This window comes from Glycine soja, chromosome 13, assembly GCF_004193775.1.
Source record: "Glycine soja cultivar W05 chromosome 13, ASM419377v2, whole genome shotgun sequence".
In the NCBI taxonomy this organism is placed as follows: Eukaryota; Viridiplantae; Streptophyta; class Magnoliopsida; order Fabales; family Fabaceae; genus Glycine; species Glycine soja.
In genome coordinates this window covers 18040620-18059164 of record NC_041014.1, presented here as the reverse complement: position 1 = coordinate 18059164, position 18545 = coordinate 18040620, and the positions used below count along the sequence as shown (strand labels likewise).

General features: G+C 32.0%; 1 protein-coding gene across 1 annotated transcript; it reads left to right on the top strand.

Annotated features, from left to right (window-relative positions):
- The first annotated feature begins 8928 nt into the window (after positions 1-8928).
- Positions 8929-12067, top strand: LOC114382679 (protein ETHYLENE INSENSITIVE 3-like). Its single transcript, XM_028342249.1, has 2 exons — positions 8929-9146; positions 9704-12067. The coding sequence occupies exon 2, from the start codon at positions 9850-9852 to the stop codon at positions 11713-11715; it is 1866 nt and encodes a 621-aa protein (XP_028198050.1). The 5' UTR covers positions 8929-9146; positions 9704-9849; the 3' UTR covers positions 11716-12067.
- The last annotated feature ends 6478 nt before the right edge of the window (positions 12068-18545 follow it).

Below are 18545 nucleotides of genomic sequence, written 5' to 3'. Positions count from 1 at the left end.
GAGAAGTAATGTATCATCTTCCAAGACATTTAAAGCACTTTATAGAGCTAGTTTTCTCTTGCATACTAACCTTAGGGACTTGCTTTTCTATTGTCTTCCCCTTATCATCATTGGGCTTAGAAGGTGTCACCCCTAAGATGCCTTGACCTTGGTCTTTCTTTGGATAAGAGTGAGAGCCATAAGATTTTGATGTAGACTTCTTTTTAAGTTGTTGCTCTACCCTTATTTCCCAAACTAAGTTAGCCTCTACATTGTCCTTCCCATGGAAGTATGGGAGGTTAATGTTAGCCTCTTGAGGCTTTCTTTCCTTTTCTCTTCTATGGGAGTGAGGTCTAAGATGTGACCTATGCCTTCCTTCGTAATAGTCACGAAGTTCTTCACTTAGGCTCTTGAAAGAGTTATGACTACTATAGGAGGCATATTTTTCTCTTTTCATTTCTTTCATTATTTTTCTTCTTTCTTCCTCTCTTATTTTCTTTCTTTCATCTTGTCTTATTTCTTCCACTCTTTTTTTCCTTTTTCTTTTCTCTCTTGTTTTTCTTTCCATAACTTGAGGGAACTCAACTTATCTAAGATTCTAGATAAAGGGTCTTTATGACTAGTACCCTCGCCATTAACACTAGATGAATGATGACTCATGTTGGTTCCTAAGTTGTGGTTCTTTCTTGTTGGAGGTTTGAAAACAAAAGGTAAAAGAAACTATGGTTGAAACTAGCCAAAATAAACACTAAAAGAGGTGTGAAAGATAAGGGAAAAAAACTAATTGGTAAAAGGAAAGCTATCTAGGCGGTTTGACAATGGAAGGTAAAGGAAATAAGCTATGAAAGTAAGCAAGAAATGTAAACTAGGCGAATCCTAAGAGTGTTTGGATGACCACATTCAAGGTTCCCAACAAAACACTCACTATCCTAAGGGAAAATTGCCTAAAATTATTACACACAAATGGAAGTTTGGTAACCTATTGGAGGCTCCAACACATTTCCAATGAAAGGCCTTTTTGTTACAAAACTTGAAAGCAATGAAGGTAAGTAAATTGAAAATTACAAAATTAAAAAACGGTCCTCAATTTTGGTGGTTGTTCTCTCTTTGGTGATTCACTCAATTTGGACTGCTTCTTAGTCCAATAGCTCTTAAGGTGGTTGGCCCCTTTCTTCTTGACTCAAATTCTTCAAGGGATGGTATCAATCCTCCTTCCAATTCCCTATATGGCAACCCACAAATAAAGAAACAAAGAGACAAGCAATAACCAAATACCAAAAAAAATGAAATGAAAGCAAAACCAATGGAGTTTTAACAAGACAATTTTTCAAGGATTACTCAACAATTAAAGCAATGAAAAGGACATAGAAGCAAGCTAGGGCTCAAAGAGAAACTTAGAATGGCTCTAGAGTAGAGTAAAAAAACTAAAAAAAAAGACTCAACAAACCTCTAGCTTTGGCACTTGTTTTCACAGTAATTTTCAATTGAAATTTCGTAACTAAGATTGGTATAACATAGGCACCAATTATAGAAAAAATTTTGAGCCAAAAGAACAAGCACACTTCCCTTTCACTTTTTTTTCCTGGATACTGATTTTTCTGCCAACTTGTGTGATTTTTAGTATTTTTTCCTTTTATCCAAATCACTTGGTTCTTTTTGTATAACTTTTTTCCAGATGTCTAGAAAATTCATTAAAAATTTCTGCTCAAAATTAGAAGTAACCAATTCTCAGTAATTTTTACAAGTTTGTGTGTCCAAGCTGCCAGCACCAGCGATTTTTTTTTAAGCATGGTATATCGATTGCCTTGGGCTTACTTTCAACCTTCCTATGCATGTTGAACTCACTAGGATTGTTTACCAAAGTTTTAGGAGTTCAATATTCACTTAGGATCAACATTTCAGCCAGCAATTCAATCACCAAAACTCAAATTCACAATAGACACAATCATAAGAAAACCTAAAAGTTCAAGAAAAGGTTCACAATCAAAGACTCTCTAAGAATTTTGCATGAACATGTTAAGGACTAATTAACATGAAAGATTTGACTCAAATCAAATAATAGGCTAAAAGAATTTCATACACTCATGAACAAGTGAGCTAGACAAAGAAACAAGAAAATAAAATTCAGGACAACATAAGAAATCTTATGTGACAAGTTTCATGACTAGACATGACTTCTATGACAAAACTACAATAGGTGAACAAGTCTCTCTAGATTTTTGAGGTTTTATTCTACTTTAATATTTTGTAAGAATTTAATGGTTTAGGTTTCAGCCACAAAAAATAACAAGACAAAACTCAAAGGAACCTAAACTCAACACAATTTATGGTTCAAGAACAAGAACAAGAAATTTGAACCATAGAAAATCAAATATAGCTTCTATAGCAAGTTTAATAGGTGGAAACTCTAAAGAATCATGTTAAAAACATTTAGCACAAGACATGTGAGGAGATACATGGAGAAAAATGAAGAAACAACAATAGAAGAGAAGCTACACACCCCCTATAATAGCTAAGCTCACCCCCATGACAAAATACATAAAAATACAAAAAAAATCTCTACTACAAAGACTACTCAAAATGCCTCGAAATACAAGGCTAAAACCCTATACTATTAGAATGACCAAAATACAAGGCCTAAACGAAGGAAAAACCTATTCTAATATTTACAAAGATAAGCGGGCTCATACTTAGCCCATGGGCTCAAAATCTACCCTAAGGCTCATGAGAACCCTAGGGCCTTCCCTTAGATCTCTGGCCCAATCTACATGGAGTCTTCTATCCAATGCCCTTGCGGGGTAGGATTACATCACGCGAGATTGGCGCTAAGCTCAAATTCACTTACTCGCGCTAAGCGCGAGAATGGCGCTAAGCGCGACGTTGAGATCAGGAAGCCCTTTTTAAGCCTGATTTGCACAGAATTGGGAGGAAGTCAAGTTTACTACTTAGAGGCCTGAAGAGTGTGAATTTCAGAGAGCATAAAGTAGAGCAAGGGGCCAAGTTTTCATCTTTTAGGGAGATTAGTGAGTTTTTGAGTGATTGTGAGATTCCTAGAGATGGAGGAGACATCCCCACTCCTTTTTAAGCAAGCAATTTCTCTTTATTCCTCTTCTTTAGTGGAAAAGGAGCTTCCTTGCCATGAAAGGCTAAAACCCTTGGTTAGGGATTCTTATTGAGTAATTGATGTAAGCTCTTTTTTCATATCTAATTAAGGTTGTTTTATGTGTTCACTGCTTCTATCTATGCTTATTATATGCATGTTTGTGGCTTGATCACCCATTTGTGTGTGCTGTTAAAGACTTTAGCATTGGGAAATGTACTGTTTCCTTAGAACTTGATAGAGCAGGGACTGAATAACTGCATTGCCAAGGATAGTATGTAGGGTTTTAGTTTTCTTTATTATGTTGTGAGTATAATGCTGTTTAAATTAGGCTAAGTTCAACAAGAAAGATCTGTGAACGAAGTCTGATTTAAATTAGTCCAAACTCTGGAGGAATTGATGTTTGGTATTTTTGTCCTCAACATAGAACACAGGAACATCTTTAATTAGAAAAACATCTTTAATTGCATCAACTTACACAGTAGGAGGACCCAATGCCTTTAGATATTTGTTTTCACACTTGTTCTTGTTTATTGCTTTTACTTAGGATAAAATATACTTTTGCTTTAATTCACAATCATTAATTTCTGTTAGCAAATGTCTGCTTACTTAACAAAACTTTGCTAAATGAACAAGTTCCCTGTGTTCGATACTCGGTTCATTCCATTTTAATTATTTTACTTGGCGGCCCGGTGCACTTGCCGGTAAAACCACTCCCATATAAAAACAAGTAATACCAATTTGGAAGAGGGAGTAAACAAGTATTATGGTTGAACACTCCCCCTAAGATTAAGAACCAAATATTTTTTGTCACGAAGTCGCTCCTGACTTTCAGAAACAATAGATGTTTGATAGAAAATATATTCTAATCACTCAAAGAGTGTTTGCACAATAAGCTCACATACAATGAAACCTACTAACTTAGGAGAGCTAAGGTTCACTCAATTCGCTCAAACTCAAGTTTCTTTCGTCCAACTAAATTGACAGTGTTACAATACTATGTTCGTTTTGGCTCAGATGATTCTCTAATGATTCAACAACTTTACATGGGCATCTTCAAGCTTTATATAGACTTCGGAGCTTCGATCCGTTGAGAGATCCCAGCTAGTTGTTGCCTAATAGCTTGGGCATTTTACACGAGGCATGTTACTGTGCAAAGAAAGTGTGGGGACCACAAATATCTTCTGCAGCGTATCTTCAGAGAAGTACAACTTGTCAGTGTCGTCTTGTGCTTAAAGCTGACTTTTAGTGTACAATTCATATACAACATTAATAGCATAGGACAAAAAGAATGAAGAATGTCAAGACAAGACAATCTAAAACTTCCCTCTTGTGCATTATGGGACGAATTGCTTACTGAACCATGAATGTTACTTTCTGATGATTACTTTTAATACTTGAGAATTGAATAATTGTTCCATTGCCTTTGGACAATGAGTCAAGTGCTAAAGCACTTGTCTTCTTAAGATTGGATGTTGAGGCAGCATCGTCCAATGACTAATACTTTAACTATCATTCAAAGCTTTTCTACTCATTGTCTAATGACTAATACTTTAGCTATCGTTCAAAGCTTTTCTACTCATGCTTTCTGCTTGTATCTCATAGAAATAGATAAACATGTAGCTTAAGCATGAAAGGTTAACACAAAATTTATACTTTGTTAACATCAAAATCTTTGAGATTTAATTGTTTGATACAATCCAATATGACTTGGACGTAGTCATACCTAACAATATCTAGTGTTAGAATCTCCTTCCCTAATCCACTTACTTATAGACTTTTGTAGCATCAATGATTCCTCTTTAGTAGACAAATTCCAAAAAAGAGAAATGAGAGAAGCCCTTTCCACCAATTCCTCATTCGATAATTCCTCCTCCTCATCCTTTACGTCCAACATATTTATTTTGTAAACCGCTTCTATATATGCATTGTTTCTTTAAGATTCCTTGTTCCACCATTTCAAACTTCCTTTAAGGTTCTTCAACTTTTCTTTAAGCACATAGGTGGGTCTTCCATGGAAGACCAACTCTCTCCAAGACTTTTCAACAAAATCCACAAACTTCTTATCAACAAAACATTCATTAAGATACGGTTTTGGCCCAGTAAACGAAAATATCTTTGAAGATGATAGGACAATGGTCTGATACACTTCTATTCAAAATATATTGTGAGCTCCCATTCCAAACATCTATCCACCATTTTCCTTTTTCTTTTGCTCCCCATTGGCTCCTCGTCTCTATTTGCCTCCATAGCTGTTATTGGAATTGAATCACCTTTCTACTTCTTCTTACTTGCAATGTTGGCTGATTCTGCCATTGATGGTCGCTTTTATTTAGTGAATGCAGTGAGGTGGCAATGCAACATAAGAGCACAATCGGAGATGCTAGAGAAAGAACAAGAGCAGAACTGGACTACAGCGGTGACGCTACTCTTGCACTGACAGTGGTGGTACGCGTTCGTTCAAGAAATGCAACAACATAAAAGAAGGGAAAACGAGTTTTGGGTTTTTTTTATTTTTTATTTCAACCGTAGATTAAACATTAGACATAATGAATGGCTGAGATTTATCAACAAGACCCTCCTGTTAAAAGTTAAAAAGGAGAGGGTCCAAATCAATTTTTAATTGATCAACAGTCTAAATTTTCAACTAGCATGGCCATTAAACTCAATTTATAATCTTGTGCTACCTTCTTATATACATTGAATTTGCCATACTCTCTAATTCTACCCATTAAGTAGTAAAATAATCAATCGCGAATTAAATAAGATTAAAGATATGTTACTATTAAAAAATGTGAAATGCACACTTAGATATGTTTATAATGATGGAATATACAAGGATCGGTAGAAGAATGATAAAAATTTCATTAAATAAATGATATCCTAAGTGTGCATTTCATTTCACTCTGAAGGGAGAAATCCCAAAAATATATATAGCAATGGTGGATCAAATATTAAATTATTCAATATAAAAGTCATTGTCACGAACAATAAATTTAAGCAAATCATTTAATACATGCAGGAGCACTTACTTTTAGTTGATTCGCGATTCAGCCATATATTATTACCCATAGGTATCTATCGTCCTAGATTTGATATATCGTATTCGGATTAAATTGGATTATATGATGTTTGATAGATCATAATTTTAAAAGTACACCTAGGATACCAAACATTTAACAATATTTAGTTGATTTTTTTTTTAGTATTGTTAGTTCCAATATCACAAAACTGAGTTTTACGACCGATACATGCTAAGAATGCAAAAATATATAATACAATAATCAAAAAATAATTATTTTACTTCTTTTATATTTCCCATCATTATCAAGCTGGCTTAAATACACATTTTAATACCTCACTCACTATTTTGTGATTTTTATTGTCTTAATCATCATGTTCATTAGGACAAAATCACTCTAACTAATTTGAAATTAAAGAAAAATAAAGTCTAACTAAAAATTATTTCGATCAAGGATCAAATTAGTATTATCCGAATAATTCAGTCTTAACTTAATACATCAATCACTTGTGTCCAATCACTTAATTTTATATTTTGGTCATTTAGTTTTTTTGTGCATTTATTATTATTTTATCAAAAATGAAAAAAATGATGAAGTGCTAAAGTGTCTTTTAATTTTTTGTATGGACGAAGATGGCTCTTCCCGAAAAATCAAGAACCATTCCATCAAGGTACTAGGATTTATTTAAGGAATTAACATCTTCCAATAAATATTTTTTCATATGCATAAGTTAGAAATCAAACCTGATCAGATGCTTAAGAGATAATGTGATCTATTTATTGTCACACTATGTTGATCTAATATGTCCTTTCAAAATAACTTATTTTGTCATCAAATTTTAAGAAATACTATTATTTTGTTGTCAAAATGATAATAAAATATACAAAAATTAAAAATCATGATGGTATAACGTGTAAAAAAACTTAAATAGTAAAATGTTTGTGAACATTAAATCTATGATGGTAAAAATGTCTGAAAAAACTTAAACGATAAAATTTGTAAAATAATGATACTTAAGTAGTAAAATATGTCATTAAATTTAAAACTAAAAAAGCAACATTGTCTTTTCGATCACTAATAATATATGAAATAAATATAATCACAGGATCCTAAAAAAAATATAGTCACAGAAATATAAAAGTAGCATATATTGATAAAACTTTGTTGTGAGTAGGTATAATCGTTTTTAAGATAATATTATGTATAAATTTAGAATAGGTATCTACTTAAAAATTGCAATTTGTGGTTTATATATATTTTGCCAATGACATGTTATTGAATGAAACTAATTTTTACGGCTGATTAGAAAGAGACGAGAAATCTTATTAGTTGGATTAAAGACTAATTGAAAATTAGTTATATTTCACCTTGCCATTTCAGTGTTTGTTTGTTCTACTAAGCCAGCCTTTTGTGTGTGTAATGTATGCGTTTGAATTTCATAAATGGTCAGGTGGCCCTATCAATTATCAACAATTGAATAGACTTATTCCTACAACACCACACCCGAGAACTTTTGTGTTTAATCTTGCTTTTTTTTAGTTATTTAATGATAAATTTATAAAATAATTTATAATAATAAATAATTATATGATATTTATAATTTTATCATAACAATAAATTTAATTCTAGAATATAAAAATATAAATGATCATATTTTATTAAATTTATTATATATTTTAATTTTTTAATATATATCAAACCAATTAAATTAAAAAATGATTGACTTGTTGAATATCTGAACCAGTAACTCATGATCAATCTGCCTAATTGTCATAATGCTCTTTCTCTCTCTTCTCTCTATATATACACACTTACAAATACATATCACACCCAATGGATATTGGATCTATTTATTTATTTATTAACGTTGAAATGTGAAGAATCTACATGTTTCTTATATTCGCGAGTAATATAATATTATAATCATTTAAGTATATTTTAAATTCAATTTCAATGAGTCTAACACACTTAATTAGTAAGGTAAATCAATGTTGTAAATAACAGTTATTATCTGATTCCAATCATTAAGAAAAAAAATCAATTTCAAAATTTATTTATATAAAAAGAAATATTGGTTAAAGATATGGCTCCACCCATATTATAAACGTCCAGCCATTCTTCAATTAATAATAAGTTGTTTTGTGTAGAGTTATTTTGAATTGAATTTAAGTCCAAAAATTATAACTGTACAAAAATTAATAAAAAAATTTAGGTAGACTATGTTTAATCTCCTTCAAATTTTTTATCAAAATTAATTTTAATTCTTATAATTTAAAAACAATGATTCTTATTCTTATTTTTTATGTAATAATAATCAAATTTCGTCACTCAATTAGAGGGCTACACTAAAAAACAGAGTCAAACAGTAGAAAAAAAACTAAAAAAAAAATCCCCAAATAGAAAATAATAAAAATCAAATAATCAGTTTCAAAATACAGATACTAAAGCCAGTCTTAATAAAACAAAAAATGAACTTAAAACACAATTTTTTTAGACAAATATTAATCAGACTATTTAGGATATTTGTTAACAAACTAAAGAATATAAAAAGTATTAAATACATCAAATTATATTATTCTATTTTTTTTATCTATATAATCTTTACAATAAATATTTTTTCTTTTATATTCTTAACCATTATATATTTTTTTAAAGGTTGAGCAGTTCATTTATGACTGGAATCCGAAGAAGGTCAATGAAACTCGTGAGTGGTGAGTCGTAACTCGTAAAAATCCTTTCATTTTTATATTTAATTATTTATCTTCCTGAAACTGGGGATTAACCCACCAATAACTCACTAGTCACCACCTTCTTCACATTCACCTAGGATTGGATTGTCCCCACTTTCTGAAAGTAATAAAATCAGGATAATCTTCAACTCTCTGTCCCTTTTCAGTTTTCCCCTTCTCTCTCTCTCTCTCTCTTTTCCAACCTTTCCTCTGTTTCTTCTAAAAGTCTCAGCACAGCATAACATAACCCTTCTTCATCTTCTTCTTATGTGATTGACTTGTGTCCACCACGGTGACCCATTTCTGTATCTTCTGGTAAGGTTCTATCCATTTCTTCTTTTGGATTACCCTTTTCACTGTTCAGCTCCTTCTTGCAGTCTGCTTCGTCAATCTGATTCATGGGTCTGTGTTGTTTTATGATTTGGGTTGTGATTTGGTAATTTCTTTTTATCAATTTATCTAATGTTTCTGTGTTTTTTTTTAAATTTCATTTTTGTCTATCTGAAAGCTGCAACCTCCTCATGAAGGTTTGATGAAACAAATCTTTTTGAATCATCATTGAGGCAGGGTTTGTGCTTCATGTTTGATTCTTGGGTGGGTTTGATCTGTATATCTCTGATCTAGTAGTTTGTGGTGATTTATCCTTGTGGGTAATTTTATCCTTGTAATTGAAAATTTTAAGATTGTTCGTGTGGTGATTTACCAGTTAGAGACTCTTTTTATTGGTGTTTTTAGCCTATATTGATGTTGCTGGATGTGAATGGTAAAAGTTTCTACTTTTGAAACTTTCTGATCTAAAGATTCTCGTTATCTGACCAAATATTTTATTTTTGAACCTTGTTAATTGTTCTTTGTTTTATTGCTGCTGGCAGGTGAAAAGCTAATTTGTTCACTCTAATAGGTGTACAGTGCTAAAGGGTAAACTTTGAAACCTAGCTTCCTAGTTGAATCATCAGAAGCTTATAAGTCGAATCCATATTTTTCTGGACGTTTAGACTTTCTTTGATTTCCCTGGGAAATGATGATGATGCTTGAAGATATGGGATTTTGTGGGGATTTGGATATGTTTTCTGCTCCCCTTGGAGAAGGGGATATTACCGCCCGGCAAACTGAGCCAGAGGTGATAGTTGAGGATGATTATAGTGATGAAGAAATCGATGTAGATGAGCTCGAGAGGAGGATGTGGAGGGACAAAATGCGTCTCAAGCGATTGAAGGAGCAAAGTAAACCTAAGGAAGGATTTGATGCAGTCAAGCAGAGGCAGTCCCAAGAACAGGCAAGAAGAAAAAAGATGTCAAGGGCTCAAGATGGAATCTTGAAGTACATGCTGAAGATGATGGAGGTTTGTAAGGCCCAAGGTTTTGTCTATGGGATAATTCCTGAGAAGGGAAAGCCTGTGACTGGGGCATCTGATAATCTTCGTGAATGGTGGAAGGATAAAGTTCGGTTTGATCGTAATGGCCCAGCTGCCATAGCCAAGTATCAAGCTGATAACGCTATTCCGGGGAAGAATGATGGATGCAATCCAATCGGTCCAACACCACACACTTTGCAAGAGCTGCAGGACACAACCTTGGGTTCTCTCTTGTCGGCACTCATGCAGCACTGTGATCCCCCTCAGAGGCGGTTTCCATTGGAGAAGGGCGTTTGTCCACCATGGTGGCCTACTGGGAATGAAGAGTGGTGGCCCCAAATAGGTTTGCCGAAAGATCAAGGTCCTCCTCCTTACAAGAAACCTCATGACTTGAAGAAGGCATGGAAAGTGGGTGTTCTGACTGCAGTTATCAAGCACATGTCTCCTGATATCGCCAAAATTCGCAAGCTCGTGAGGCAGTCCAAATGCCTTCAAGATAAGATGACAGCCAAGGAAAGTGCAACCTGGCTTGCAATCATCAATCAAGAGGAGGACTTGGCACGCGAGCTTTACCCTGATTATTGCCCCTCATTAACTACTTCTGGAGGAAGTGGATCTATGGTCATCAATGATTGCAATGAATACGATGTTGAAGGGGGTGATGATGAGCCAAACTTTGATGTGGAAGACCGGAAACCTGAGAATCTTCACGCATCTAATCTTGGGATGGACAGAATGAGGGGAAGACTGCCAGTTCAGCAGCCTTCTTTCCCAATCAAGGGAGAGGTTGTTACAAATTTTGATTTCATTCGTAAGAGGAAGATCTCTGGTGACTTTAACATGATAATGGATCAGAAGATTTACACATGTGAACAACCTCAGTGCCCTTACAGTGAAACTCGCCATGGTTTTGCTGACAGAAATTCCAGGGACAATCATCAATTGAGTTGTCCTTATAGAGGTGCTGCTTCAGATTATGGGGCTTCAAATTTTCAGGTTAACGAGGTAAAGCCGGTCATATTCCCCCAGTCCTTTGTTCAGCCAAAACCTACTACTCAGTCTGTTAACTTGGTTCCATCTGTTATTGATCTAACCGGACTCGGAGTTCCAGAAGATGGCCAGAAAATGATCAGTGACCTTATGTCAATCTATGATACAAATTTTCAAAGCAACAAGAACCTAAGTTCCAGTAACCATGTAGCTGCAGAAAATCCCAGCCTTCCTCAGCCAGGCATTCGGCAGCAACAGGACAACTTCTTTCGCAGTCAAGGAATCACTATGGAAGGAAACTTCTATGAAGAAGCCAACATGCCCAACAATCATCACATGTTTGCAAGAGAGGAAAGTCAATTTGACCGGTTCAAAGCTTTGAATGCACCACCCTTTGAGAGCAATCACAACAATAACTTCCATTTGATGTTTGGGTCCCCTTGTGATTTGGCATCCTTTGATTTCAAGGAGGATATGCAAGGAGGAGGAGGGATGGATGCTCTTCAGAAACAGGCAGATATCTCTATTTGGTATCAGTGAAAATGACAGCTTAAAGCTGGAAACCTCATCATCATTATCATCTATCATGGACTCTTTATTTTCCTTCCAAAAGGGTTGGCACCCCTGATCATGTGAAGTTCCTTTGGCCAAAAAAGGTTTCACTGCAATTTTCTTCACATGTAATCCTGTAGGCCTAGTAGAACTAAATATTTTAAGCTTGGCAGGTCTAGTATGTGTTATATACATAACAATATATAATAAAAACTTGCATGTTACCATTATATGTAGCTTTGTGATTGTGTGTTTCTATATCAGTGTAGCCATCTTGTTACTTAAATATTTTTCTTATGTTAGACTGTGATATAAATAAGATTTGAATTTCTCTTCTAAATTTTATTTAGAGGGTAAAATAAAATTGTTGGATAGATGAATGGTTTTGTCCATTATTGTGTCCCTTTCTTGTGCTTATCCTTTCCCATGTGAAATGGACCCCATAACAGTTGTTTGGTTTATGCCTAGTTTGAATAATTCCTTTTGGATTGCGTGTTGAGCTTGTGTGTGGTGGGGGCAAGTTGCTAACATCTTTTAGGAGTTATTGGCTTTTTCATTGTTCACCATTGAACGTGTCTTGTCATGGATAGTGAAAAGGCCATCTCATAAGTCATAAACTGGCCAAGGCGGCTGAACATACATAAGTGTTTTTCTTGTGTGAATTTAATTTGTGTTCCTTAAATTTTTAATTAGTGCTCATTTTAGTCTCTAATTTGATCACTTTCTTACTTTTGACTTCATAAAATATTACTTAAAGTACAAAAGAATAAAATGAATGACAATTCAAGGATTAGGGGTTGTCCTAATTTTTTTTGTTTGAAGTTAATTTAAAATTAAAGCTCATAATAAGAATTTTAAAAATAACAATAATAATTGTTTGAGGAGAGCACAAAGGGTGAGAGGAAAGAGAGGGGTAGAAAGAGAGTGAGTCACTTCATAAACAAATTTTTACCCAACTTTTTAAAACTATTTTATAAAAATTAACTTATTTAAAATAATCTTTTAAAAATAGGTTTTAACCTTTAAAACATAAATTTAATAGTCATATATTGAAGGTATAAAATAATTTTATATTATTATTTAATTATAAATTATTATTAATATAACTAGATATGACAATTTAAAATTATTGTATATTACCAGTTCCTAACATCTTTTTTAAGAAAAGATTAAACTTTACATAAATTCATTGCCACTAACAATGTTAAGAATAATAAACGGGTTTACTTGTTTTTGTGAGTGGCCGCCAGCTTTATCCTTTCAGATGTTCAATTTTCATGCCAGAAAACATGCTTTTCCGTGTTATTGGAGGAACTTGTCTAGTAGAAAACTAGCGATGCAGATTGGCACCGGTGTCATAAAATTCAGTGAATAAAAGTTTTTGTTAGAAGTTGTATTGTAGTTAATAATAGCACGTGTTGAAAACATTACTCACTCCATTTTTAATTATTAAACTTTTTTAATTGATTCACACCTCTTAAAAAATTAATTAATTTAATTAAATCTGTCAATTAATTGTATTAGATGTGACTATTTGAGCAAATCAATTAATTACATGTGAGAGTCTTGGGTTTATGTACCCATTCCTATTTTATATTTCCAATAATTTATTTACACAATGAGCATGTTGACGGGTTTATGTACCCATTTCTATTTTATATTTCCAATAATTTATTTACACAATGAGCATGTTGACTCTTCAAGTTCATTCCTTTAATAAGTCACTAGATTATCAAACATCAATATTTCATTATTTAATTATTTAAACACTTAATTTCATATTTTACACCTAATTATCATCATTTTACAAAAAATTTCATTTAAAATTTATTTTACAGTATCACTCTAGTTTTCATTTTTCGCACATTTTACCAAGCCAGTTTGTTTTTTTTTTAATTTTATCACTTATGTTTTTAGTTTTTGTACATTTCATCATTTTGTTGGTAATAAACCGTGTTGTTTCCTAAAAGTTTGTTAATCCTTTTTTTTATTGACACGTCAACTTGGTAAAATATGTAAAAATTGAAAATTTTAATGATAAAATTTGTAAAAATAAAACTTAAATAGAAAAATTTGTTAAGTAATAAAAACTGGATAGTAAAATATGTAATTAAGCCTAAAAACTAAAATAATTTGTATGTATTGTTATAAACTCTAAGCACTTAAGTTAGATTTTTATGAATAAAAAAATAGAAAAATACATTCATTACATGTGTTAAAAGTATGTTTTATGTTTGACACGTGTTTCTTCTATCTTTTATTTATTTTTATTAGCTGAAAAATTAACTTGAACTTATTGTGGTATAATGTTTAAAATAAGAAGTTTTTACTTAAACTTTTGTTATAGTTGATAAGCTTCCACAATAGGCCCGTTAATATGTAATTCTAAATAGAGCAATTTCTGTTAATGTTGTAATATTTAACAGCAAGAAAGATTCCTACAATAATACGCCATGTAACTAAATATTGAAAATTAGAATAAAAATTCTTTTTCCGTAATATGAATTGTTTATCCGGCGTCAAGATTTTCGTATATTTATTATTTTAATTGAAAAGATAACTTGGTGATGCAAAATTCCACCGATTTAGCATCTAGCAGGCTGACACTTCCAATGCATTATGGAACTTAGTGACCAGATGATTTGTTTCATAGCACTTTACGAAAAAGGCTGTTGCAATTATGCTGTTTGTTCTTTATGGACAGTTGGATGGTTGGCTGTGTGTATTTATCTATGCTTTGTCGTTTGTGTATCGAGTAATAATATTTACACAAATATACCAATTAATTTATTTTTTTAAAACTTTTAATTATTTAGTAGAAATACACTCCAATATATTAAAGAAATCTAATTTAATTAATTAAGTTGAATATATGAGTGTTAAAACTTTATGATATTACCTTTGATTTCTAAAAATAAAAAATAGATGCCAATATAAAAATTTCTTTAAATATATTTTTAACACAATTTTATATCTCAGACTTAAATTCAAAATTATAATTAAATTAAAATAATTACATAAATTGATTTACATATGTAATAGTAACTATTTACATGATTTTTTTTAGCTCAAGAGTTTCTGTTCCTCTTTCATTATAATTTTGATTTATCAATAAATCATTAGTGTAAGTGATATTGAACTCGGTTCCTTAAGAAAAAGTGTTGAATTTAAGTATTGTAGATAAAAAAAATATTAAGAGAGAAAAATCACACTAAAAATAATCAATTAAATTGTTTATAAAGATTAATTATTAACAAAATTAATAAATACTTCATATTAGTAACGTGATAAAAAAAATTACAATTATGACCTTCCCAACAAAGGATTAACTTCATACTCATTATAATTATAGCTAGTGGAAGTAGGCTATGGAACCCACCAAGTAATCTTTACCTACAAAGTTCGAACCTAGAAGATGTTCATGTGGAGAAAAAGAATTTATCTAATCACCACTCCTTACCCAAGTGTTTTTCTGACAGCGCGCTATATACTATGTCAAAATCCAAAAATTATGGTAGAGGTGCACCAAGAACATGTTCTTGTTCTCAACCTTGAAGGGCATTTAGGACCACCCCTTTGGTCTTCCAGTTATTCTGTTATTGTAAAGGACAAACCTATTTATGGTCATAAGTCCTACACTTATCTGACAAAAGAACATGCGGGGTTCTAAGTGCAAGCACCTAGACACTTTGCAACGCTTTTTTTTTTATCAATTCCATAAGGAACAAACACCAGTTAGTCCACAAACATGTATGAAGATATGTTAAACAAATTGAAAGTACGTACTTGTGGATAAAACTTTAGTTTAATCAATTAAAAAATCGATCAGGTTAAGTTTATAAGTAGAAGTAGCAAGTCTCTCACAATATAAGTGAATCTAGGTTTGTAAATTTAGGTTCGAATCTCTACTAGAAGAGGTATTTATATTTAATACTGATCATGTTTTTAATATGATTGCTTCCTACTTCCTAAGGAAGATATCTATGAAAAACCAAAAAAATAAGAAATCAATTGCAGTGATATCTTTCCATTTTCCGGAAGGATTGCCCATTAAATTCAATTAACTAGAAGATCAAAGAAAAAACACAAAACAAAGTGGCAATCATACTGAAGACTTGTTAGTTTTAGAGAAGTCGTTGACTTTGTATAGTGCATGCATGTCTTCAAAATAGTTTGTAGTGAAAACTGAAATGCTTTCATTGACTACACATAATAAATTAAATTCTTGATTGGTACTTAAGAATCTTATGTAGCACATAAAGGAAGAAACTGGATTCGGATCCCCAGACTGTGGTTTTTTGTCTTTGTTAATTTTACTTAAATATAAAGGAAGACAACAACAATGTTGACCATATGGGTTTCTTTTGGTGTGCCCTACAATAAAACAACAATATAAATGAAGGTGAGAAATCTTATCTTCTTAAAATAGTAGAAAGCGCCACAGTTTCTTCCCATTTAGTTGACAATCTGATTGTCTATATGATAAAGATCTTGATGAGTTTAATCTTTATTACATTAGAACACTTAGAAATTAATGAAAAAACAAATATAATGCCTTTTTATCGTCACAATTGTTCCAGCCACACATAGCAAGATTGTACATATGATTCCATCTAAATTTAATTACCATTAATTGAAGTGGGTCATTCTATATCTGTTGTTCTACATAATTGTGAGCAACTTTCACTATCAGCATTGTTGCTCAGTCCTCATGCAGCGCACCTATAACATCACAATTTTTTATTTTAAAAACTAATTAATATAGAGTTATACAATGGCTTAAACTATTTTCCCTCTATCCTTTTCAAACAAGAAATAAAATAAAAAATTCAAATGGGTATCAAAAGATGAGATAGTGATTCTAAAAGCGTGAAATATGTCAAATTTCTGAAGTTCCAACTTTGTTGATGGCGACTTCTGGATTAATTACAAAGATTTTGACAATTACCAAATGAAAAAGGTAATAAGTTTTTCATAGGTTCCTTTCTCTTTTAATGTTCTTTTTATCAGCTCCTGATTTATCCATCTGTTACATCGTTGAAGTTATACTCATACATTGTGCTCTCACTTTATATGAAAGAACCTTATTATTCAATGGGGCCAACGTACTAAACAATTTTTTCTTTGTTAGGTTTGAAATCAAGTGCCAACTAATTATTTTTAAGGTCATGCAATTTTAGAAGTGAGATGCTTACCTCTACAACCAAAATGACATGTTAACCTATTACAGATAAAAACAATTACTGAAAATGTTTAATATTTTGTGAGTCATTATTTTTACTCGAATGTTTTTAATTGGGTTTCTGAATTTCGTTTTTAATAATTAGGTTTTATTGTCTAATTATCATTATAAAAATTAATCATAAATACTAAATTAAAAAGACAGACAATGGATTGGTGCTTCCAAAGTGTGTTGAAAGCACTAAGCAGAATTGAGTCAATTGTAAGAGTTGTTTGTTGTAAAGTTTCAACCTTATGCCTAATCAAACAATTATAAGAGATTTATGAAAAAAATACTTAGATTGAATTAACACATGGAGATTGAAATTCTACAAAAATCTTTTGTAATTAACTCAATTATGCTTATAACACAATGAAAAAAAAATCAATTAATCCACGGTTTGTATCTCTAGCTAGTTAGATCTTTACGATTAATTTTTCATAATAATAATATTAATTAGATGGGCAACCCAATTAAAAAAAAAGTTTAGGTTTCCAATTAAAAAAGATAAAAACTTAATTAAAAAATTTACAAACATATAGGGTCCACATATCAATTTAACCTACTGAAAAAGAAAGATTACAAATGAAAAAAAAAAACTAATTAAAAGTTACCCCTTTCCAGAACCCTTCGGAAAAGGAATTTGGAGGAGAAACTAAAGCACGTGAGCTTTGTGTTTCGTGACTTCATAAAATATGTAACCCACCACCCCAATTTCTCCTAATTCAAAACAAAAAGCACTGCTACAAAAAACGCGTTCAACGTGGGTGCTTATCGGAGATCAACGATGGTGCAAGGCCGTCTTTGAATTAGACGTCGTCGTAGGCCTCCAGCAAGTCTACGACGGTCCCCTTCCACCGTTTTAGAAACACAGGATTCCTGCGACGGGGATGAATGGAGGCCCATAGTTGCAGGTTCGCCTTCAAAGACGTTGCCGGCAGGAGGAACGACGTTGAAAGGTAAGCTTTTAAGGTTGGGTATGGCGGCACCGACGTGGCGTGTAACAACCAATGCTTGAAAGGTAAGGTCTTCTACGTCATTGTTGTCGAAAGCAACGACGTCGAAAGGAACCTAGCTACGTCGTTTCCGAGAAGGAATGTCGTTGAATCCATGGCCTCACATCGTGTTTGGGAGAGGAACATCGTGGAATGCTGGCTACATGGGAAGTTACGTCGTTGCTGTCGTAAGCAACAATGTAGATTATGTTCTTCTCCTATTTTAAATTTTTAAATTATAAACGTTATTTGTATAAACGTAAATAATATGAACTCGAAAATTTTAAATTATTATTGTCAATTAATAATTATTATGATAAGTAAATATAATTTTTGTGCTAAAATTTTTGGTTTTAATTAATTTAATATTATATAAATAAGCAAGATAATGCATGATATTATATAAAGTAAAATATATATCAACCAGTATTTGAAATGTAATTAACCTGATGAGATTAATAAATAACAATAATTAAACATGATATAATATAATAATAAAAAAGTAAAATGTACTAATAAGCTGAAAGTATATAAATTAGGTATATATTATCATTTTACTTAATTTAAATTTATATTAATCTTAAGCAACAATAACATAATGA

What these genes read in the sequence shown, in the direction of transcription:
- LOC114382679 (XM_028342249.1), top strand. Translation starts at nt 9,850, where the DNA reads ATGATGATGATGCTTGAAGATATGGGATTTTGTGGGGATTTGGATATG.